Raw genomic sequence first — 25,645 nt, 5'->3', positions numbered from 1 at the left:
AAAGTTCAGTGGTATTGATGTGAATGAACAATGTCTGTAAACAGAATCTACCATGTCCATGGGGGATAAAGGTCAGCATTCAACACAACTTAAAAACTCAATAAATCATATATGACCGTGTTTTTAAAAAAAACCTGAACAAATTAGTCTACAACATAATAGTCCACCTCAAAAAGTAATCCCAGGGATTTTTGGAAATGAGAGCAAAGAAGAGGAATATGTCTTGCAAAAAATCAAAATGTGTTTAGAAAGTAAATCAAATGCCGGTACTCTGGTATGCCCATAGAAATATTAGAAAGATGTTTCAAATGGCTGAAGTCAAGGACCCTTTGAAATGCTACTGGAAATTGTCAGTAAGGAGGCATTGAAGTTTTAGTAACTAGCATTGATTATGTACACTCATCAAAAACCGAGGAGGGGATGAGAGGGTAGAGCTCAAATCCTGCTTGGGTGCTTAACTTATTCCATCATTTTGACAGAAATCTGACCAGATTTGTGGATAAGAAAGGAAGATTTAGCATGATGTAGTCGCTCATGGGAATAGCCAAACTAAACAAAACAAAACAACAACAAAAAAAGCCAAAGATACCACCCGGGCAGTGTAATAGCATGCTAGACTCCCAGCAGCCTGATAAGGAAATGGAACCTGAAGGGGACATCTGGGCAGAACCCTCACAGCCCGCAGCTGGCCCTCTTCACTCTGTCAATTACAATGTCTTCCTAGATGAAATTCACGTCCCCTCACTGCTGTGTTGCTTATAACTGCAAAGCAGGACACAGCCTTCTCACCCTTCATCAGAAGGTTCTTCAAACGAAGGGATGTCTTTGTGCGGTATCAAAAGCAGTAGACGGTGGTGAACACATTGGGACCTTGTGGTCATCGAGGTCTGAAGTTGGCCATGGAGCTACAGAGTTGCAGCACCCGTGAGGGAGAATGGTGACGGTGCATGGCTCACTCTGTGGGGTGAAAGCAGACCACTTCTCTCCTACTGAGTGAGCTTCCTCAGGAACCCAGAACACAAAGAATGAAAGGTTATTTTCCCACTGATCCGGAATGCAGATGTCTCAAATCAAGTTGTTGGCAACACTATGAAGCCCCTGAAGTCTACAGAAAACTTCCCTCCTTGTCCTCTCCCCGCACACAGTAGCTCCCAGTGATCTGTGGTCTCTTGTCTTGGGACTTCCTTTCCCCATCTCTGCCTGCTCTTTATGAGTATTGATTCCTTCTGGGAAGTTTTCTGCATCCTGATTGGCTCTTACAGGGAAGCCAGTCATATTGGGTTATGACCTCTTACTGCTTCATGACAAGTAAAGTAGCTGCAAAGATCTCGTCTCTCAGGATGGCACATGAGTTTCCAGGTGGCCATGGATTTTAGGATACTGCTCAGTGAGTTCAGACAAGTTCTGTGTGTTGGAAGGAAGTTCTATTCTGTGGTTGATGGGTGTAGTGCTCTAGCTAGGTCAATTAAGTACAGCGGCTATCATTCTTTGTTCAATTCTAACATTTAATTGCTAGCTTTTGTCTGCTTATCAGTTACGAGAGAATAGTGGTGAATTTTAAATTATGATTTATAGGTAACCACTTCCTCTTAAATTTCATTATTATGCTTTATTTTATTTTCTGTCTCTTTCATGTATGGTGTGCGTGCCTGTGTGTGTGTGTGTGTGTGTGTGTGTGAGAGAGAGAGAGAGAGAGAGAGAGAGAGAGAGAGAGAGAGAGTGTGTCTGTGTGTGTGTGTGCATGTGCATGTGTGTGTGTGTGGTGTATGCATGTATGTGCACATTTATGTATGCAAACTATCACTGTCAGCATTATTTCTGTGAGCCATGATCTTTCACTTTACCTGGAGTCCATTCATTTGTCTAGGTTGACTGGCCAGTAATCTCCCAGTACCCCCTGTCTCTGCCCTCAGGCAATGGGGTCACAGATGTGCACTGCCACACTCAACGTTTTATTTTTATTTAGAAACAATCATTTTACATATCAATCCAAGCTGCAGGGGGCAGGGGGGTCCCTCTCCCTCCCATCCTCCCATGACCCCAACCAATCCCCCAACCCACCCCCACCTACTTCCCAAAGACATTGAGGCCTTCAATGAGGGATAATTAAAGTCTGTCATATCATTTGGGGAAGGGCCTAGGCCCGCCTCTGTGTATCTGGGCTGCAATAGTACCCCTACGTAGGGAATGGGCTCCCGAAGTCCATTTGTGATAAATGCTGGTTCCACTGTCAGAGGTCCCGTAGACTTCCCAGGCCTCCTAATGGCACCCGCATTCAGAAAGTTTGATTCTGGGTCCCTGTGCTTTCATTAGGTCAGGTCAGCTGGTTGTATAGGTTTCCCAGCATGGTCTTAACTCCTTTGCTCATCACTCCTCCCTCTCTACAACTGAATTCCAAGAGTATGGCTCAGAGCTTAGCTGTGGGTGCCTGCTTCTGCTTCCATCAGCTACTGGATGAAGGCTCTAGGATGGCATTTAAGGTGGTCATCAGTCTCATTATAGGGGAAGGGCATCAAAGTCAGCCTCTCCACTACTGCCTAGATTCCCCATTGGGGTCATCTTTCTGGATCTCTGAACATTTCCCTAGTGCCAGATTCCTCTTTAAACCTATGCTGGCTCCCTCTATTAAGGCATCTCTTTTCTTGCTCTCCTCTATTCCTCCCCTGTCTCAGTCTTCCCAATCCCTCTTGTTCACTACCCCCTCTTTTCCTCCCCTTCTCTTTTTCCTTCCCCCTTCCCCCCGCACGTGGTCCCAATTTGCTCAGGAGTTCTTGTCCCTTTCCTCTTCTTCCGGAGACCATGTATTTTTCTCTTAGGGTCCTCCTTGTTTCCAGTTTCTCTGGGAGTGTGCACTGTAGGCTGAAAGCCCTTTGATCTATGGCTAATGTCCATATATGAGTGAGCACATACCATGCTTGTCTTTCTGTGATTGGGTTACCTCACTCTGTATGTTTTCTTCCAGTTCCATCCATTTGCCTGAGAATTTCAAGATTTCTTTTTTTTTCTGCTGAGTAATACTCCATTGTGTAAATGTACTATATATTCCCCATCCATTCTTCAATTGAGGGACATCTAGGTTGCTTCCAGGTTCTGAGTATTACAAACAATGCTGCTATGAACATAGTTGAACATATGTCCTTTTGGTAAGAATATGCATCCTTTGGGTATATTCCCAAGAGTGGAATTGCTGGATCATGAGGCACACTGATCTCCATTTTCCTGAGAAACCACCCGAATGATTTCCAAAGTAGTTCATAACTTTGCACTCCCACCAGCGATTCCCCTTTCTCCACATCCTCTCCAGTATAGATTGTCATTGGTGTTTTTGATTTTAGCCATTCTGTCTGGTGTAATTGTAGATCTCAGTGTCTGTGCTACTGGTGCTATGTTCAGGAAGCACTCTTCTATACCAGTTCATTCAAGGGTCCCTCCCACTTTCTCCTCTAAGAAGTTCATTGTGGCTGGATTTATGTTGAGGCCTTTGATCCATTTGGACTTACAATTTGTATATGATGATAGATATGGATCTATCTGCTGTCTTCTATAAATCAGCATCCAGTTATGCCAGCACCATTTGTTGAAGATGCTTTCTTTCTCCCATTGTATAGTTTTAGATTCTTTGTCAAAGATCAGGTGTTCCTAGGTGTATGGGTTAATATCAGGGTTTTCAATTCAATTCCATTGGTTTACCTATCTATTTTTGTGCCAATACCAAGCTGTTTTCAGGACTATAGCTCTATAATAGAGCTTGAAGTCAGGGATGGTGATACCTCTGGAAATTCCTTTATTGTACAGGGTTGTTTTGGCTATCCTGGGACTCTTGTTTTTCCATTAGGTTATTATTCTTTCAAGGTTTGTGAAGAATTGTGTTAGGATTTTGATGGGGATTGCATTGAATCTGTAGATTGCTTTTGGCAAGATTGCCATTTTTACTATGTTGATCCTACCTATCCAAGAGCATGTGAGATCTTTCCGTTTTCTGGTATCTTCTTTAATTTCTTTCTTTAAGGACTCAAAGTTCTTGCCATATAGGTCTTTCACTTGTTTGGTTAGCGTTATCCCCAGATTTTTAATGTTATTTGTGGCTATAAAGGATGATGTTTCTCTATTCCTTTCACAGTCCATTTACTGTCTGTATGTAGTAGGGCTACTGATTTTTTTTAGTTAATCTTGTATCTTGCCACTTTGCTGAAGGCATTTATCAGATGTAGGAGTTCCCTGGTAGAGTTTTTGGGGTCACTTATGTAAACTATCATACCATCTGCAAATAGTGAAAGTTTGATCTCCTCATTTCCAATTTGTATCCCCTTGATCTCTTTTTGTTTTCTTATTGCTCTGAGTACAAGAGATATGGAGAGGCTGGACAGTCTTGTCTTGTTCCTGATTTTAGAGGAATTGCATTGAGTTTCTCTCCATTTAGTTTGATGTTGGCTATTGGTTTGCTATTTATTGCCTTTATTATGTTTAGGTATGTTCCTGTTATCCCTAATCTCTCCAGGATCTTTATCATGAAGGGTTGTTAGATTTTGCCAAAGACCTTTTCAGCATTTAGTGAGATGATCATGTGGCTTTTCTTTTTCAGTTTGTTTATATGGTGGATTACATTGATGGATTTTTGTATGTTGAACTGTTCCTGCATCCCTGGGATGAAGCCTACTTGATGATGGTGGATGGTTTCTCTGATGTGTTCTTGGGTTTGATTTGCCAGTATTTTATTGAGCATTTTTGCATCAAAGTTCATGAGGGATATTGGTCTGTAGCTTTCTTTCTTAGTTGTGTCTTTGCGTGCTTTGGGTACCAAGGTAACTGTAGCCCCGTAAAAAGAAATTGGCAATGACCCTTCTGTTTCTACTGTGTGGAACACTTTGAGGAATATTGGTATTAGCTGTTCTTTGAATTTCTGGTAGAATTCTGCACTGAAACCTTCTGGACCTGTGTTCTTTTTGATTGGGAGACTTTTGATGACTGCTATTTCATTAGGGGTTATAGGTATATTTAAATCGCTCATCTGTTCTTGATTTAATTTTGGTAAGTGATATCTATCCAGAAAATTTCCCTTTTCCTTTAAATTTTAGAATGTTGTGGAGTACAGGTTTGTTATGTCCCATCTTTTCATTGCTGATTTAGTTAATTTGCATGCTCTCTCTGCCTTTTGGTTAGTTTCAATAAAGGTTTGAATATCTTGTTGATTTTCACAAAGAATCAAGTCTTTGTTACATTGATTCTTTGTATTGTTTTCTTTGTTTCTACTTTATTGATTTCAGTCATTAATTTGATTATTTCCTGGCATATAGTCCTCAGGGGTGAGTTTGCTTCTTTTTTTCTATTCTAGAGTTTTAAGGTATACTGTAAATTGTCCAGTTTCTTCATGTGGGCACTTTGTGCTATGAATTCTCTCTTGGCACTGCTTTCAAAGTGTTCCATAAGCTTAGGTATGCTGTGTCTACATTCTCATTAAATTCTAGAGAGACTTTAATTTCTTTTTTTTTTATTTCTTGCTTGACCCAGGAATGGTGCAATTACACATTGTTCAATTTTCATGAGTTTGTAGGGTTTCTCCACATTGTGATGCTGTTGAATTCTAACTTTAAAGCATGGTGGTCCAATAATGTACAGAGAGGTTATTCCTCTTTTTTTGTACCTGTTGAGATTTGCTATGTTGACGAGTATGCCGTCGATCTTAGAGAAGGTTCCACATGGTGCTGAGAAGAAGGTATATTCTTTTGTGTTTGGATTGAATGTTCTATAAATGTCTGTTAAATCCAATTGGGCCACAACTTCTGTTAGTTCCTTTGTTTCTTTAAGTTTCTGTCTGGTAGCCCTGTCTATTGATGAGAGTGGGGTGTTGAAGTCTCCCACTACAAGGGTGTGAGGTTTTATGTGTGATTTGAGTTTTAGTAATGTTTCTTTTACAAATGTGGGTGTTTTTGTATTTGGGGCGTAAAGGTTCAGCATTGAGACTTCATCTTTATGGACTTTTGCTGTGATAAATATGAAATGCCCTTCTTCATCTCTTTTGATTGATTTTATTTTGAAGTCTAATTTGTTAGATATTAAGATTGCTACACCAGCTTGTTTCTTGATTCCATTTGATTGGAAAATTTTTTCTCAACTCTTTACTCTGAGGTAACATCTGTCTTTGAAGTTGAGGTTTGTTTCTTGTGTGTAGCAGAACAATGGTTCTGTCTTCATATCCATTATGTTAGCCTGTGTCTTTTTATAAGTGAGTTAAGACCATTGACACTGAGGGATATTAATGACCATTGATTGTTGATTCATGTTTGTCTTTGATTTGTTATTTGTGGTGTTATTGTGCATAGATTTCCCTCCTTTTTTCTTTGGTGTTTGGTAAAGTGAGATGATGTATTGCCTATGTTTTTGTGAGTGTCGTTAACTTCCTTGGGTTGGAGTTTTCCTTCCAGAACTTTCTGTAGGAATGGATTAGTGGATATGTATTGCTTAAATCTGGTTTCGTCATGGGATATCTTGTTTTCTCCATCTACAGTGATTGAAAGCTTTTCTGAGTATAGTAGTCTGGATTGGCATCCGTGGTCTCTTAGTGTTGGTAGAATATCTATCCAGGACCTTCTGGCTTTCAGAGTTTCCATGGAGAAGTCAAGTGTAATTCTGATAAGTCTACCTTTATATGTTACTTTGCCTTTTTTTTGTTGCTCTTATTATTTTTTCATTATTCTGTAAGTTTGGTTTTTGATTTTATGTGGCAAGGGGACTTTTTATGGTTCAGTCTGTTTGGTGTTTTGTAATCTTCTTGTACTTTCATAGGCATGTCCTTCCTTAGGTTGGGAAAGTTTTCTTCTATGATTTTGTAAAATATGTTTTCTGTAACTTTGAGCTGTATTTCTTCACCTTCCTCTATACCCTATTATTCTTAGGTTTGTTCTTTTCATGGTGTCCCATATTTCCTGGATTTTGTGTTAGGGATTTGTTGAACTTGAGATTTTCTTTCGTCGATGACTCTATTTCTCCTAGTAAGTCTTCAACACCTGAGATTCTCTCTTCCATCTCTTGTATTCTATTGGTTATACATACATCTGTACTTCCTGATCATTTACCCAACTTTTCTATTTCCAGCATCCCCTCATTCTGTGTTTTCTTTATTGTTTCTATTTCAGCTTTCAAGCCTTGAACTGTTTGAATTGTTTCCTTCACTTGTTTGTTTTTTCTTGGCTTTCCTTATTTTCTTTAAGAGATTTGGCTGTTTCTTTAATTTTGTGTTTGTTTTTTTTCTTCCATTTCTTTAAGGGATTTTCTCGTTTCCTCTTTGAGGGTCTCTAACATCTTTATAAAATTTTTAAGGTCCTTCTCTTCTGCTTCATCTGGATTAGGATGTTTGGGTTTTGCTAGTGTAGAGTCCCTAGATTCTGGTGGTGTCGTATTGTACTTTCTGTTGTTGAATGTGTTCTTATACTGTCATCTTCCCATATCTTTTTCCAGTGGGTGCAGGTGGGGTTTCTCCCTCTCTTCCTGTATCCCCGTGAGTGTGGATGGGCCAAGACTTCGATGTCAACTACTCTGGATTGTCCAGCCTCTCCTGTTGTTCTCCTCACACAGAGGGTATACGAGGACCAAGACTGTGATAGGGGCAGACTCCAGAGAGTCCACGATGCTGGGGCAGGTCCACTAAGTGGGGCAGAGCCAGGAAGTTCCAAGAAGGGGATGGGGAAGTTGGGCCTAGGTGGAACCCAGTCTTACCCCAACCGGAGGGGGTGGGGGGCCATGACAGCCTCACCCAACTTTTAAGTAGGTGCTGAGGTAAGGATCTAAACTGAAGCCCTCAGGCTTATCCACTGAGCATCTCTCCAGCCCACCTTTACATATTTTAAATCCTTGTTTATATTCAAATTTAAAATTTAATGGTATCTGTTGGATTAAATATATTGATTTGAAATTATTCTTTATAAATTAACCTTTAAAATAAAAGTTTATTTAGATATTTATATTGTTCCTCCCTCTTTTCAAGTATGCTCACAATATAACACATTGAAACTTTTCCTTTCTATTACCTGTTTTTACATCCTCTTTTTAAAACATTGATTATGGATTATGTCTTGGTTTTATAAACTTTTGTTTCAATAGAAATATTTTATTTCTTGTAGTGCTGTTCTGAGTGGAATTCTAATGGTCAGAGATGATGTTTTACCATAAAGAAGGATAATAAATTCAATAGACTGACAGATAAAATTTGATAGATTTGAGTATATCGTTGGAAGATGCTGATCTCCTGACTATTACACATAAATAAAGAGTGCCTATCTTTCATTCTGTGATGTACCAATAAAAAGAGGGTAATTCTGCATCACAGCCAAGTAGGAAGCAATGTCTGTTTATGAGAGGAGCATTCACCTTCACAGTTCTGCAGCTATAAAGGCAGGATAACATAGGCATCTAATTACTTGCTAAAACCCAGTGCATGGGGGAAAATAACTATGTTCATCAATGACTGATGCAATCACAAAAGAAAATGTGATTCCATAGGCATCCTGAAGGAACAAGCCACGCCTCCCACAGTGAGGCTGTTCAGTGGCAACCACAGTTGTGGTGACAACAACCAAATCCTAAGGAAGCATCCAGAAGCAACAGGTGATTAACAAGAGACAAAGAAGGCTTCATATATGCAGCCTAAGACTAGGAATGCAATCAGCAGTAGAACACATGTTTAGCATGTATGACTCCCTTGCATTCAATTTCAGTCTTGAATAGAGTGAATTCTTTAATAAGATCAAAGATAAAGGTACATGATCACCTACATTGATGCAGAAAGCAACTGTTATAATTCATCATAGTTTCTTGACAAAAATTTGACAGTTATGTGTAGTAAAGTTATTTAACATATAATTCCAATTATAAAATAAGATCCAACAACCATTTGAGAGGTGAACACAGGAGCAGGAATTTAAGGCTAGCCTGAACTACAGAACAGATTTGAGGCTAACCTGGGATGTGTAAGACCCTGCCTCAATAAGAACAAGAGAGCAAGCCGAAGAAATGGCTTATGGGATAAGATCAGTGCTCTTCTAAAGGACCTGGTGTGATTATCAGAACCCACATGGCAGCTTACAACCATTTGTAACTTCAGTTCCAGAGGATCCAATGCTCTGCTCTTGCCTTGTTCACAGGCATGCATGTGGTCTATAGACAGACATGCAGACAAAACACCAATACACCTAAAATATTTTTAAAGCAAGAAAGAGAGAGGAAGAAGGGTGAGAAGAGAAGAGGAAAGACAAGGGGAAAGAAAAAAGGGGGAGGTGGAGGAAGGGAGAAGAGTAGCTAGCATAACCCTCATTTCACCCTGGGAAGAAATGAGTCTCATTACCCTCAATTGCTCTGCATGAGTTCAAAATGTCTTCATTGCTTCCCAAACTTTTCACTAATTTTTTATTTATTTTACATACCAACCACAGTTTCTCCTCCCTCCTCTCCTCCTGTTCCCTCCCCCACCTCCTCTCTACTCCCTTTGCCTCATCTACTTCTCAGAAAGGTTAAGACCTACCATAGGGAGTCAACAAAGCCTGGCATATCACGTTGAGTCAGGATCAAGCTCCTCTCCCTTGCATCAAGAACTCTAGACAAACAGTTGTGGATCCTGAAAAACAAACAAACAAAAAAAAACAAAAGACAGATAGTAGAGAGGAACATAGTCACAGACAGCACCATGAGATGAAGTCATCATGCCCAGATTATAAGAGATTCTGGAGAATAAGAGAGCTAGTTAACTAAAGACATTAACCTTGGAAATAAATCAATCAAAGAGAATGATCTCAGGGGTTCTGTACTAAAAGGATACTGATTTCAGAGACATGTGAAACCCCTTAAGATTCCACATGCAGCTAGCTATTTGATATTTGAACACCGACAGATACTTGATAATATGAGTGACTTATAGTTCTGCAGGTGTAATAGCACTATAGAGACCCTTTGACAAGTCCCAGTGCTTTAGAGATGCCAGAAGAAATATGCATAAAGGAGTTTGTAATGTATATTGGAGTTCTGTTCTATAAAAATACCTCAAAGAAACAACTTACATAAGGAAATATTTATCTTGAGTCATGACATCAGTCCATGACTCAACTCTGTTGATGTTGGTCCACATTGACTGGAACATCATGGCAGCAGGCAAAGTAGAGGAAAGGACTTTTAACTTCATGATGACCAGGAATAAAGGGGTGTGTGCACCAAGTCCACAATCAGAGAAACATCTCAGTGTTCCACTTTTATTAGGTAAGACTCCACTTCATATGGATTTTCATCTTTCCAAACATGCCATCACCTTGGGGAAATCAACACATGAGTTCACAAAGAGTAGTTTGGATTTAAACCTTAACATTCTACCTCTTCCCCCCTGAGCTTATGGTCAATGCATGAGGGGACATACAGTTAGCCATCTATGAGTCCCCAAACTCTTAACATTTCTAACACCATTCAAATGTCAAAGACCAAAGGCTTCTCTGAGAATGAAAGTAAAATCTTAGCCGTGTTTTCTGTATAACAAGAGTAATTTACACACCCTGTGGTGACTTGAATGATAATGGTTCCCAGAGGCTCATATGCTTGAATACCTGGGTACTAGTTACTGGACCTGTTTGGGAAAGATTAGGATGCATGGCCATTTGTATATACTTTCTCTTCTCTCTCTCTCTCTCTCTCTCTCTCTCTCTCTCTCTCTCTCTCTCTCTCTCTCTCTCTCTCTCTCTCTCTCTCTCTCCCGCTGCTTGTGGGTCAAGGTGTTCAGCTACTTCTCCAGATCCATGCTTGTCTGTGTGCTGCCATGCCCTAGCTATGATGATAAGGACTAACGTTCTACAACTGTTAACAAGCTCCTAATGAAATGTTTCCTTTTATAAGGGTTGCCTTGGTCATGGTGTCTCTTCTCAGCAATAGAACAGTAGCAAAGATAACTCCCAAAGGTCAATGACATAGAATAAGCATTTCTGCAAGCAATAATTAGGGCACAGAAAGGAAGGGTGGACAAAATGTACGACCCAGATCCATCAGATGCTCCTAGCACAATGTTCATTCCCTAGGGCATGTGGTATCAAGATGTGAGCTTCACTAACATTGAGAAATCAGACCCCCATGGCCTTGCATGTTGAAGTCCATACAGTTTCTACCATTGTCTACAGCTTTGACTGGTAGACATCACATGTGCCTCAGTGTCCTAGAGTTACTATTGCAACATATGATCTATACATGACACTGACAAGGTGTTGGTGACTGCTAAGAACCTTGAACAAAATGGAGTCTGCCAGCCATTTCTTGGACTTCTGCCTACGTGACTGCGGGCACACATGCCCTTGAGACAAAGGAAATAGCTAACCACAAAAGTTAAATTCAAACAGGGCAGCCCACCCGCCTAGCCAGGGGGAAGTAACCCTTATAGAACAATTGCCTTTGTTAGCAAAAGGTTAATGTGTTCCTTTGGATGCTTTTACCATAATGATAGGGGGAAGTAACCCTTATAGAACAATTGTCTTTGTTAACAAAAGGTTAATGTGTTCCTTTGGATGGTTTTTACCCCTCCCTATTTCCTGCACCTGGCTTATGCTGATGAGCATTTGCGGAATGCAACTGATGGAAAAATTACAGCTTAGTCTTTACCTTATTTGGTGTATATTTGAGTTGAGACTTGATTGACATGCTTGTACTGCCCTCTGAGTTGCTCTACCTATAAAAACTATTTCACCCCCAAGAATAAACGCTCTTGATCAGCAAAAGTTGTCTTGAGCCTGTTTCCCTTAGCCTCTTGAAGTTTACTTTTGAGATCAGATCTGCTCATGAAGACCCACCAAATTAGTAGCAACCCTCATCACTTCATCCCCGCGGGTCGGGGGTCCCCTCCAGGGGTCGCAACAAGTTATACACACAGGTATAGCAACATTGCTGTCTGTTGTCTGACTTCCCAAGATATGCTTTTGTAATCTGAGTGAAAAGTATCCATGGCATAATAATGTTTGCATGTGTATATTTGCTAAACCATCACCTAGTGGGTAATGCCAAGCTCTGACCCCATCTCAGGCCATAGATTTGCTCTATCCATATTGTTGTTTGATTGTTTGGATAGTTGAGTACAATGACACAGATCCCAGGGAAATAGCTCTTCGGTAGCCTGTATGAATAGGGATCTCTGCACTCTCTTGTGAAAGGAAATTCTCTCAGTGAGTTTATCATGCCTTAGCCTGTGATGGACCAATTCCTGACATGCACTCAGGACATCTTTCCTATGGCCTAGAAGTAAAGTACTTGTCTTCTCTCTAATGGTCTCTGTGAGTCTCTCCAAACACATGTCTTCCTTGGTTCCATCTTTACACTGCCTTTCTCGTCTAAATTAAAAGTTTTAAATACCCCTGCTCTGCTCTTCATTTCCAATACTCATTTTAAGTCTGGCTCTGAGTATCCAAGCTGGCTGACTGAGCTCCCACCAGCATCACCGATGCCCACTTAATTTTTCTCAGAGTATTCTAGGTTTCTGCTAGCCAGCTCCTTGAAAATTTTCCACATTGGCCCCTCAAAACAATTCCAAAGACTTAAGAAGCACACGGGAAGATCGTGCCACTTTGTGCGGGTTCTGGGGATTCAAACTCGGATCTTCACCTTTGTGCAGAGCATGGTTTACCTGATGAACCAACTCCACATAAAGGAAACTCAAACCTTCTCTCCATGGGAACAAAGCATGTTCTGTTTCTTTTGAGAAACAGAAAGCGTTTACCAGGATGGAGGCTGGCATGACAAAACCTGGGATGTTCCTTCTAGGACATTAATGACAGAAGTTCTAGCAGAGGGGCAGTTGTGTCCTCCTGTGCTCTTGACAGGATGAGAAAGAACATGTAGACTGACTCAAAGAATCAATATGGAGAGGTAGTGACCTTGTCATCCCACCAGCAGAAACATGGCTGCTGCCTGGAATCCAGGGAAGACCTTCAGAGCCAGACTAAAGAGTGTTGAGATCTGTGACATGAGGACATAATAGAACTCTGAGATAGTAAGAGCCATGTGTGGGAACACAGCTAACTGCTGAGGAAGGGTAGGGGTGACTCATCCCTTCCTCTTTTCTGTCTCTTCTGTCTGGTTGCCACTTACTGGCTGGCATTCCTCCAGACAGAAAGAACCAGAAAAAGGACAAGTGGTGAGTAGAGATCCTTGACCCAGGCTTCTAATGACACCGAGGGACTTGGATTTACAGAGCTAGAGACTTTTTTTAAATATTTTATTTATTATGTATACAATGTTCTGTCTGCACGTGTGCCTACTTGTCAGAAGAGGGCACTATACCTCAGTATAGATGGTTGTGAGCCACCATGTGGTTGCTGGGAATTGAACTCAGGACCTCTGGAAGAACAGTCAATGCTCTTAACCTCTGAGCCATCTCTCCAGCCGAGAGCTAGAGACTTAAGAAGAGCCAGAGCTCATTTGGGGTGGAATGAACTGACCAGTTGCCTTACAGAAGGACTCCAATATCACGCCTCTCACATCAACTTGGTAAGTTGAAGGGAGCCCACAGGGTGGCCGTTCTAATGAGTTACACTGACACAGGTGCTCCTGAGTCGTCTCTGCTGTAATCTTGATGGTACCTCCAGGGGTCCCTGAGAACTGCAGGCTTCCTGCCAACCCATAGGACATGGATGGTGATGAGGCAGAGATTGGCCACAGCCAGTCCTCCACCTCTGGAGTCTAGGGAGTTAGATTCCCAGCTGTCAGCAGGCCAGCACCCTCTTAATTGGCCATTGGAGGCCAAGGGCCCCAGCGTGGCTAGAAACAGAGCATCCTTCCTGCAGAGTGGCCTCTCCACACAGTTTCCTGCTTGCAGTGACAGGAGAGCAGACAAGGCGAGGAAGCCCAGGCTTCCTTTTTTACAAAACCCAGAACCCTCGGTGCCCACCTCTTCTCATTGTCACCTCTCTCCATTTCACAGGAATTCACAGATGATCTGATCAAAGGAGACAATCAACAGATTCCAATCCACATGGCAATCTCAGACCAGGCTCAGCAGCACGGGGGTCACTGGGAGCATGAGTGACCTTGGGGTAGACCTGACTCATTTATGAAAGGTAAGTTCATTGTCTCACCTGTGAGGAGTAGGAAACTATGTAGGTAGAGATCAGAAGGGCAGAGTAAACCATGTTTACTTGGGGCCTGCCTCAGCATGCTGGCATGTCCTATCCTGATCTCCACCCCGGCCTTGGCACAGTTTAGAGAGTCCAGTTTTCTACCTTGTTGAACACTAGCTCTTTTAATTCTGTGGGCATGTGGGTTGAAGCTCTTCATCCAATCAGAGGGCAGGAGGCAGTGATGCTGCTGTCTGTTGAGGAGCAGGGTTGGGTGTGCCGTGGTTGTTCCTTCACAGTCACAATCACCCAGCTCCCTGAGAGCAGAGTAATGTCCTCAACCCATGCTCTCCTCGCATCCCACAGCTGTTATTAGATAAGCAAACTGGAGAGAGAAGGCTTGTTTAGGAGACAGCAGGGAGCAACGGACCAGCTTTCCTTCCATATCCCACTCATTACCATGGAAACCTATGTGTGGTCAGTACTGTGATTCCCAGTGGCTGTGTCAAGAGTGTGAGCACAAAGCAATTCCACACACACCTTTCAACTCACAGTAGGGCATTCAGCTTTGTAGTGCATGGTGGACTCGGATGGGCCATCCAGCTACCATATCATTCCTGTGTGAAGGGGAACAGTGGAGGAGAGTAGAGGACACAGAAAATGAGCCCATTCATAGCCAAGAACTTTCCTAACACCCAGAAGGACAGAGAATGGGCATCATGCAGATCTACCCATGAGCCTCAGCATAGCAACTTCCTGTCTTCGTCCTGAGTGTGAATCAATACTGTAGTGACCACAGCCAGCCCCACTCAGGACCGTCATAGCCTTTGAGTGCTGTGAGTGCTATAAGAAAAGGGGGCCATGAATGGTGTGAGAGCATGGAGCCCATTTGACTCAATCTGGTTTTCCAATGAGAAAGACTGCCATCTTTTAAATCCCCCAAACCTGAGCTGAAGTTCAGAGCAGAGCTGGAAGTGAGAGCAGTTTGGAGGGCACAATGATGTCCCAAATATATCAAGGACCCATCGTGCTGTTCTTAATGTGATAGAACAAGATCAAGACATTGACAAGAATCCGCTGGCATACACTGACGGCCACTGAATTCCATGTTCAGAAGAAGACTTAGTCCTGCATGGGACACACATGGTTCAGCCTCAGCCTGGGAAGGGCTGTTCCATGCTCTTTTCTCAGCCTGGAGACAGAAGGATCCCACAGCCAACTTCTGGAAGGGCAGGAGGCCCCTGTAATATTCTTGAATCAATGAGTTTGATGAGGTATAGGAGATATGGAGTGGGACCCAGGAGACGGCTGTATTGACGACGCAGGCATCCCTAGGAGGGAGTGGGACAGGGTCCTTGAAAACCCCAAAACCAAAGTAAAAGAGGAGACAGAGCTGGCAGTGAGATGAGGTTGGATGCCACCAGCATGTTCTAAACACGTGTGTTTGTCAAAACACGGTTTGGGCTACACCCTCATCACAGTCTCCAACATCTTGACATTTGCAGGCAGCCCTCACATCCTCAAGGAAACAGAGTCTGCACATTGATTGAGACTGTTCCCCCAGACTTGGAGTCAGAGCTGCAGAGGTGAGGTCAGGAGTCCTGCAGGGGACATGGGCACAGTCTGGAGATAGCTGTTCCATAACAAGGTCACCTACCTCAGCTTCTGGGATGTTAGAAGGTTCTCTTGTCCATTCTATGGTCAGTGATTAAGGTGGAATGGCAGGGAGAGATTTTGGGATGTCTTTGAAAATGGTCCCACTCAGGCATGTCCCTGGAGGTGGACAGCAACTCAGGCAAGTGCCGAGAGGCTGAAAGGTTGTCTGTACCTAAGATGCACTCAGCTCAGAAACCACCTCTGTATCCTCACGGCCCAACGCAGGCTTCTGCACAGACAGGACTTACTCAACACATCCTCATGAATGAAGTCAGAGGAAATGTCACTTTTTAGGCTACACTGGTCTATCTGGAAGGACATCCAGGCGTCTTGGTTTGTGAGAAGTATGTCACTGATGAGTCTCGGTACTCCACAGGACTAATGCCTTTAGAGATGAGGACTGTTTCCTTTCTGCCTCTCCTGCTCTCTCTTCAGCTGTCCCCACCCATGGCCACACCCATCCACAGGAATGGAAGTCCCTCAGCAGTGTCCTTGCAGGGGTTTGTGCTGGTGGGATTTGGGGGAGGTGCAGAGACCCAGGCCCTGCTCTTCGCTGTCTTCCTTGGCCTGTATGTGGTGACTGTCCTGGGCAACCTCACCATGATCGTGGTCATCACCCTGGATGCCCGCCTGCACTCCCCCATGTACTTCTTCCTCAAGAACCTGTCCTTTGTTGACCTCTGCTATTCCTCTGTCATTGGCCCCAAAGCCATGGCCAACTTCTATTCTTCCAATGTCATAGGTGTTGCTGGTTGTGCTGTACAGTTATTTTTCTTCTCCTTCCTGGGAACAACTGAGGCTCTACTCTTGGCCGTGATGGCCTATGACCGCTTCGTGGCCATCTGTAGTCCTCTGAACTACCCAGTGACCATGACCCCCACAGTCTGTGCTTGCCTTGTGCTGGCTGCCTGCTGTGGAGGCTGCCTCAATTCCATTGTGCAGACCAGCCTCACTTTTCAACTTCCCTTCTGTAGTTCCAACCGTATCGACCACTTCTTCTGTGATGTGCCCCCGCTGCTCCAGCTGGCCTGTGCCAACACCGCTGTGAATGAGCTGGTGATGTTTGCTATCTGTGGTTTCATTCTAATGGGGGCAACATTAGTCATCCTGGTTTCCTACGGCTACATTGCCATGACCATCCTCCGTATGCACTCAGGATCCAGGCACAAGGTCTTCTCCACCTGTGGCTCCCACCTGACAGCCGTGTCCTTGTTTTATGGGACTGGCATTGCTATATATGGCCAGCCAGGTGGTGTGGCATCTAAGGAGCAAGGCAAGGTGATCTCCATCTTCTACACCCTGGTCATCCCCATGCTCAACCCCCTCATCTATAGTCTGCGCAACAAGGATGTGAAGGATGCTCTACAGAGACTGGGTCAGAGATGTGCACCTGTATGAAGAAAAGTGGCCAGTAAGGGACAGTGTCTGGGAATGGAAGGAATGGTTGTGCAGAAGATATGTCTCATCATTAGAGCAGTTTATGTCAGTTTATGTGTGTTTTAAGTTTTGCTTTCTTTCTTGATTCTGGGTAACTTCCTGTAAGCTTTTCTCATTCACGCATTGTTTACCTCTTCCATTACCCTGTATTCCAGGAACAGCAAAGTCTCATGGGGTAGACAGTACTATATTAGGAAAATTAGCAATGAGGTCAAGGATGCTCCTTGGAGCAGAAATAATCACCCCCTGGGAACCAGCTTTCTCTTCAAACAACAAGGGGTTTCTTAGGCCGTGCTGTAGAACTAGAACGGAGAACCCCCAGGATGAGCATGACCAACCACACCATACCCTTGTCTTCTGTCTCAGTTCCTGTCCCATTCACCTTAAAATTCATGTCAGTACCCCAAAAATGGACTCAGGTCACTAGACCTTGCTATCCACTCTTCACAGTGTAGTTACATTAATCAAATTTCCTCTCTTTCTATAGGCATCACTTGACTCTCTAAGAGACATATAGGTACAGGTGGTTAAGCATAGCCCGTTAGGACTTATTGGATATGTGGCTTCTGCCTTAAAACACCTGTTATAGTATGAGGTTTAAAAAATTGGGGTGATTTTTTGTGAACTCTCATTTTATATATCAATTTGAACAAAATCCTTTTGGGGAATACCTTTTATGATGTAAACACCAGATAACTCATATCCACAGACAGCATCTACGAGCATATGCATTTATGACAACATCTGAGTTGGAACCTTGGTCATAACACCAACATAGCAAAGCAGATTTACCAGTATCTGGAGGAACATTGAGCCCAAGCTCATGGCAGAATGGAATGCATTGGAATCACTTATTTCCTTGGTTCAGTTCATTTTAAAATCTCTTGCTGTTGTGCAACCCAAGTAAACCTCATTGATACAGTCCCAAGCCAGACTGAAAGTAACTCTTGCATTTCTGTACTTTAGCTAGGGTGGGTTTGAGGTAGAAAGGTTAAATAACTGACTTTATTTTTAGAATACACAGAAAATAAAGGGAGAAAACACCCAGATAATTAGCTTGAGAGGGGGAAATCAAAACTCTGTGTTAGCATCACACAGAAATATACATACATCAAAAACAGCAATTCGGAAACCAACAGCAAAACAGCATTTAAGGATCACATGAGACTACCCAGACCTCCCTTACCTACCCTAACCCTGGCACAAACAGGTAAAGTGTCCCCAAGTCCCGTCACCAGGCCCAAACTCTTCCAGCCTGCCCAGCTCTTAGTGCTGATAGGAAAAGAGTTCTCAGGCCCCACCATTGGGCCCAAACTTCCCTGTCTGCACAACACCTGGTGGCAGGGGGTGAGGCATCCCATGGACTCTTGGCTAACTTGTGCAGTTACCCCCAGCTCCCCTGCTGATCAATAGGCAGTCCCGGGACCATCAGCCCCAGGCCCACAGTTTACCTGAACCAACCAATTCCCGATGTTCACCTTCCAGTAAAAACCAGAAACAACACCTAAAACTAAGACAGCATGTCCCTCCCAAAAGGACTGGTCCTATAATAATAGACCCCACTGAGAATGACCTCAAAGGTCTCCTAACAGAGTTCAAAAGAACAGTGATAAACACATTTGATAACTCAAAGAAGCCACGGCACACACGGGAAACAAAACCAGAGGTGAGTGAAATGGGAAAAGCAACACAAGGCATAAAAACACAACTCAGCCAAATCACTGAAGAAAAGCCCAGCTGAAATGGTGGTAAAAATGTCGGTGTTGTTGCTGCTGTTTTGTTTGGGTTTTGGGGTAGGTAGGGACAGAGGTGAGGATCTAGAAGGAACTGGGGGAGGGGACATAATATAATCAAAATATATTGTATGAATTTTTCAGCAATAAAAATATGCTTTTGAAACAACTTAAAAATAAAAATTTAACCAGATAAATATTTCCAGAGCCATGGCCTCAAGAGCCAGTTGTCTGAAATGGGCAATGCATAAAGGGAACTCACCCAAACTCCCAGGGCCTTGGAACACCACCCTGGAGCAAGATACAATGTTTTATCAAAAGAGGGAACACAGTCAAGAGGACAAAAGTTAGGTGAGTGGTGGCTGTGACCCCAGGCTGTTCCTCAAGGAGCCCTGGGGGAGAGTGTCCAATATGGGGAACGCTGTCCCAAGTAGGAGTTTCCTTCATGTTGGGCCCATATGTTTCCATTGACATCACAGGAGTCATGGTGGAGTCTGGTTACACAGGGTACTCTCTAGGGCTGGGCTCAAGGACACAGCATTTCATTAGGGAAAAGAGTTCTCAGAAACACAAATGCAAACATGTGAGACACAGGAACATAGGTACAACCTCACCGAGGGGTATAGATGTGTTCACTAAACACAAGCTCACCGTGTCAACCAGCCGTGTTGTATCAAGATGGTGGAAAACAACTTTCTTTGAGGGATGAGAAACCCAGGCCTCCAGGTGTCATTCGGAGACAGCAACACTATTGCTGACTGCTACATAACATGGGATGCTACTCACTGGATACAAATGTCAAAAACACAGCAGAAGCATAATGATCCGTTTCTGGTACATTCCAGGTCAGGACAGAAAGGATCATGTTGGACTGGCTGTCACTAGAGGAACAAAGAGGCAGTACCCTTGGCATCCACAAAGACCAGCTTGACAGAGGCATCAAACCCAGGCACTGATCAAGAAGTGTCTCTTGAGGAACATGGATATCAGCAAGGACATTCTCAGGAAGATTTCAGTTTTTCAGGAGATAAGACCAACAATTAATAAATAAGACCTCATGAAATGAAAACAAACAGAATGCACTCCAAAGGACACAGTTCATTGAATAGAGAGGCACAGAAGTGAAGAAAATACCCTCAAATTATAAATATGACAGGATTAGTATCTAGAATATAACAAAAACTAGCAGAACCTAAGCTATACATACTCTAGTAGATGGTTCTACACTATGTGCATACAGGCAGCATTAAATGAACCCAGTAAATTAGAGAGAGAGCATGATGAGTATACATGAAGTTGGGAATGGAAAGTGATGGTAGGGATAGTAGCAGTTGGAGTGTGGATTTGATCAAGACACATTATATTCATGTATGAAATTCTCAATCAGTAAAAAAGAAGGAAATATCTTTCAACAAACTCAAAAAACCTAATTAACAAATGGAACAAAGAGACATTTCTCAAAAGATGAAACACAAATGGCCAATAAACATATAGGGAATGTTCAACTTCACTAGCCGTCAGAGATGCAAATGCAACCCTGGGGAAGGGTTAGAGATGGCACAGTGCTTAAAAGCACCTGGCACTCTTGTAGAGGAGCCAGCACCCACATGACAGCTCACAAACGTCTGTAAATCCAGTACCAGGAGACTCAACTCTCTTTTCTAGCCTCTGAGGGCACCTTACATATGTGGTACGCATACATTCGTGCAGTCAAATGCACATAAAAATACACCTTAAAAGAACCAACACCAAAATTCAATCTTACTTCCGAATATGACAATTTTGTTAATGAAATGAAATTGTCTTAATGACAGTCATTAAGAAAATGAAAACCCAATCAATGCTAGTGAGGATGTGGACCTAAGGGGACTCCTATATGCTGCTGGTGGGAATGTAAGTTAGTCCAGTCACTACGGAAGTCAGTATGGAGGTTCAGAAAAAAAAAAACACGTCGCTGTTTACCAGTGCAGCACCAGTCATAACCAACCTAGACGTCCAGCAGCAGAGGAACGGATGAGGAAAATGTGCTATGCACACAATGGGATGTTTTTTACTTTAAGTGTAAATAGCTTGTTTCACATGTCAATTCCAGTTCCCTCAATGGGATTTTTGCCAACCATAAGAAGAATCAAGCTATTTCATCTGCTCTAAAATGGATGGAACTAGAGATAATCATATTAGTGTAAGACAAGAGCCATGTTTCCTCTGATGTCTGGATCCTAGGTTTCATACACGTGCATGAAACTGGGCATGCGCGTGTGTCACAAAAGTGGAAGTGAATCTGTCTGGGGAAACGAGAAGCACCACAAGGGCGGGAGCTGAATGAAGGGTGGGTGGGGAACATGGGGGGGGGCTGTTCAACACTGTATGTACTTGAAAATTCAATTACTGATGTGCTGCCAGGGTGAGTGTCAAGTGTGGGACTAGAGAGTAAGGTGATCCAGATGTGTGAAGACGCCAACCAAGGCCATGGGCGTGCAGCCACCTGGGAACACGTGGCCAACAGCTGAGGCGTCACAGCAATCCGGGAGAAGCTCATTCCCTTGGTGCAGATAGCTGTTACTGCTGCTGGCTTGGGTTTCCAGCTCCTTTAAGCAGGACTTGAGTGTGCTTTAAGGATTGAGTTCTTTAAACAGATGGGGGCAGCCGGGGAAGGGCTGTGGCTCGGGGCCAAACTGCATTGCCTTGATGACTGTGTTAATGAGGGACACTGGTCGTTCCTAGACGACTCTGCCATGCTTCTGATGGTCCTTCTCCAGACCTCTGAGGACCAAAACTTTCTGTCAATCAACCAGGACAGGATGCAGTGAGGAACAGATTGGCCAGAGCCTATGCTTCACCTGTGGATCCCAGGGGTAGGGGTGGAGTTGCAGCCATCACAGAGGACAGTGTCTTCCTAATTGGACACTGGAGGCCAAGAGTCCCAGCCCTGCCAGGTGAGAGCCCTCCCAAGCAGAATGAATCTGACACACACTGCCCGTCTGACAGGGACCTGAGAGGAGCCCAGGCAGAGGCCGTGTCCTCCCTCTTCCCAGGCACCAGAGTCTGAGACAGCAAGAATATGCATACCAGACCCTTCCGGGGACCCAGTACCCACTTAAGTCCTCACTCGCCTCACTGAACTGCCAAGACAGCAATAAGCAGCTTTGAGGACAGACACCAGCAACTGATGCCCATCTTCAGCAAAAACCAGGCTTGCCAGGCCGGGAGATAGGTGTTAGCTGTGTGATCTTGTTGCAGACTGGACTTTCGCCTAGACAAGGTAAGTGTGTTACCTATCAGGACTGCAAGTGTAGGAGACTCCATGGGCTACAAGGCAGCAGGCTAACATTCAGCAGGAAGAGATAGCTTGCCTCAGCAGCAGAAACGCTCCTGACCTGAACAGCTCTGGTCTTGGCCCAGTTTGGGGCCAGTAGTACTGGCGCCTCCTCCACCCTAGGCTTAGCTCGTTAAACAAAAGCTCTGCTACTGCATTCAGAGGGGATAAAGCTCTGTGCCCAGCCAGCTCACATGAGACTGAAGATGGGCATCAGTTGCTGCTGTCTGTGGTCTTTTTTGTTTGTTTGTTTGTTTGTTTTTGAGACAGGGTTTCTCTGTGTAGCATTGGCTGTCCTGGAACTCACTCTGTAGACAAGGCTGGCCTCGAACTGACAGAGATCCATCTGCCTCTGCCTCTCCAGTGCTAGGATTAAAGGTGTGCGCCACCAGTGCCCAGCTGCTGCCTCTTCTTAATGCTATTTAAGGCTTTCCTGGTGGTGCAGTGAGGTGATTGTGGACGTATGTGGGCACCTGGTCCCTGGGAGGGACTGCTATGCACATTCTAGTTGGCTCAGAAGGGGCAGGGTTAAGACAGCACATGCTGTTCCTTCTTTTCACTGTCAACCAGCTGTTCTTCTACTGATTCTGTGGGCACCCTGCATCCTTGGCAAACTGAGAGATACTTGTCTTTGCTCCAGCTGGAAGCAAAGATCCAGATATGGCATGGGGCGTTCCATCACAGAGGAAACTCATGCGGTCAGTGCCAAGACCTCTGGTGGGTGTGTTGAAGAGTGAGCACAAAGCCGCATGTACACATTTGAGCTCGCCTTGGGAAAGCTGACTACATAGTGTTAGGTGAGCTCAAATTTGTCACTCCAAGATTCATATCCCCTTTGTATACAGTATATGGAGAATGGCAATGGTGGGTTTTGTAATAACTGAACCCATCCCAATTCGAGACTTTATTGAGAGCCCAGGATGATGTAAGTTAGACACCTGCCCTGTTTAGCTAAGCTCTTAATATCAGCAGCCTCCTGCATCCATCTCGGGGACCTTCAGAGTAATGACCCACGGTCAGTTGCAAACACAATGCTCCTGTCCTACTGCTGTGGTCCCTAGGATGATAAGAAAGTAACCACATGCAGGCATAAGGCACAAGGCAGAGGCCAGTCTTGTCTGCTTTTCAAGATAGAAGGAGAAAAATATTTTAAGCCCCCAAAGCTACAGTGAAACAGGAAGCAGAGTTGGCAGTAATATCAGGTTAGAAGCCATGAACTGGTCCCAAATACACATGAGTGCCAGTCCCACTGTTTCTCAGAAATGGGCCTCTACAATCGCATAGGTGTTGACTGGCAGAAATCCTTCACATCCTCAAGCAATCAGAGTCTCTTCATGTTGATTGTGACCATGAACCAGGCTTTGAGTCAGAGCTGCCTAGGTGAGGTCAGGTCCTGCAGGGGACACAGGCACAACCTAAGACTGAGAGCATTTTCCTACCCTGAGTCATGCCTGAAGATGATAAGGTCACCCAACCCAGTTGCTGGGAGGTCAGCAGATCCTCATGTAAGATGGGAGGTTAGAGTGGGATTAGGGGGTGGCTCTACAAGATTGTCCCTGGAGATGGAGCACAAACAACTCAGTGACAGCTGTAGGGATGCAGAAGGCTGTCTGCACCTGAGAATCACTCGATTCAAGATGTTTGTCTGTCTCCTCAGGTTCATAGCTCAGCTTCCTGCACAGACAAGGTTCAACACATCTTCATGATTTAAAATAGCCAGAGAAAATGTCCCCTTTCTCGTCATCCTAGCTCGACTGGAAGGAGATCAGAGGACCCAGTGAGCTTTCGCACCGTGGACGGCATGGCATCAACAGGTTCCTGCAGTCTGTGGAGCATCTAAGGGAACCTGTGGACCATCCAACGGCCCCAGTGAAATCTGCTCCCTCTGGCTGCCTCCAACGCCATCTTCTCTTCAGCTGTCCCCACCCATGGCCACACCCATCCACAGGAATGGAAGTTCCTCAGCAGTGTCCTTGCAGGACTTTGTGCTGGTGGGATTTGGGGGAGGTGCAGAGACCCAGGCCCTGCTCTTTGCTGTCTTCCTTGCCCTGTATGTGGTGACTGTCCTGGGCAACCTCACCATGATCATGGTCATCACCCTGGATGCCCGCCTGCACTCCCCCATGTACTTCTTCCTCAAGAACCTGTCCTTTGTTGACCTTTGCTATTCCTCTGTCATTGCCCCTAAAGCCCTGGCCAACTTCCTTTCCTCATCCAAAGTCGTTAGCTTTGCAGGATGTGCCACACAGCTCTTCTTTTTCTCCTTGTTGGCTACTACTGAGGCTTTCCTCTTAGCAGTGATGGCTTATGACCGCTTCATGGCCATCTGCAGTCCTCTGCAGTACCCTGTGACCATGTGCCCCATGACCTGTGCCCTCTTGGTTCTGGGTACCTACTGTGGAGGCTGCCTCAACTCCATTGTGCAGACCAGCCTCACATTCCAGATGCCCTTCTGCAGCTCCAACCGTATTGACCACTTCTACTGTGACGTGCCCCCGCTGCTCCAGCTGGCCTGTGGTAGCACAGCTCTCAATGAGCTCTTTCTCTTCGGTCTCTGTGGGTTCATCATTGTGAGTACCAGCTTAGCTGTGCTGGTCTCCTATGGCTACATCACCGTGACCATCCTCAGGATGCACTCAGGATCCGGGAGGCACAAGGTCTTCTCCACCTGTGGCTCTCACTTGACAGCTGTGTCCTTGTTTTATGGGACTGTGTTTGTCATGTATGCACAGCCAGGAGCAGTGACCTCCATGGCACAGGGCAAGGTGGTCTCTGTCTTCTACACCCTGGTCATCCCCATGCTCAACCCCCTCATCTACAGTCTGCGCAACAAGGATGTGAAGGACGCTCTACAGAGATTGGTGCAGACACACGGTCTTGGGAAGAAGGGAGGCAAGTAGGGATCGTGTCAGCATAATGGAAAGAAACTAACCTTGGAAGATACTAGGGGTCTTTATTTTGCTTTTTTCTTCATTATCCTGTTTCTCTTGCTTTTCTGGTTTACCACATTCTGGTTTTATTCCTTTCTCCCATCCTTTAATCCATTTACCCTTTCATCCATGAACACAGCCATCTGTCCACTGTCTATCCCATCTTTCATGAGTACATATTATTATCCAAGCAGTTACCAAATGTGAATGAGGTCTTTTTTCACCATAATAAAGCAAATGGTTCATGCTAGGAAGAAGCCTGGGTCCCTTTCACTTTGGTTTAACAGAAGGCAGAGTTAAGACAAGAGTCCTTGAGGCAAGCATAAGAACCATTGTCAGCCTCTCCCAGTGAACTGCATGACAGCGCATTTCTCCATGACCCTTTCCTTTTCATTCATCATTTAATCTAATGTCAGTGTGGGAAGAACTTCGCTTTTAGCATCTAAGACTGTGGCCCTTAGAAGCTGTGTGTTGACCCATCCTTACACTGATCCAGTAGAAGGATGGGCT

General features: G+C 44.2%; 2 protein-coding genes across 2 annotated transcripts; both read left to right on the top strand.

Moving 5' to 3' along the window:
- The first annotated feature begins 16,166 nt into the window (after window positions 1-16,166).
- LOC101825169 (olfactory receptor 12-like) lies at window positions 16,167-17,117 on the top strand. Its single transcript, XM_005082255.2, has one exon. The coding sequence runs from the start codon at window positions 16,167-16,169 to the stop codon at window positions 17,115-17,117; it is 951 nt and encodes a 316-aa protein (XP_005082312.2).
- A 6,774-nt stretch (window positions 17,118-23,891) lies between these two features.
- LOC101832051 (olfactory receptor 12) lies at window positions 23,892-25,105 on the top strand. The gene has a single exon (XM_005082190.3). It carries the CDS (start codon window positions 24,134-24,136, stop codon window positions 25,103-25,105), a length of 972 nt encoding a protein of 323 aa, XP_005082247.2. The 5' UTR covers window positions 23,892-24,133.
- Window positions 25,106-25,645: the final 540 nt, after the last annotated feature.

This window comes from Mesocricetus auratus, unplaced genomic scaffold, assembly GCF_017639785.1.
Source record: "Mesocricetus auratus isolate SY011 unplaced genomic scaffold, BCM_Maur_2.0 Super-Scaffold_100010, whole genome shotgun sequence".
In the NCBI taxonomy this organism is placed as follows: Eukaryota; Metazoa; Chordata; class Mammalia; order Rodentia; family Cricetidae; genus Mesocricetus; species Mesocricetus auratus.
Note: the sequence above shows the minus strand (reverse complement) of the source record. Positions and strands in the feature narration are given on the sequence as shown.

Excerpts from the sequence above, each read along its gene's own strand:
- LOC101825169 (XM_005082255.2), top strand. The coding sequence starts at position 16,167 with ATGGCCACACCCATCCACAGGAATGGAAGTCCCTCAGCAGTGTCCTTG.
- LOC101832051 (XM_005082190.3), top strand. The coding sequence starts at position 24,134 with ATGGCCACACCCATCCACAGGAATGGAAGTTCCTCAGCAGTGTCCTTG.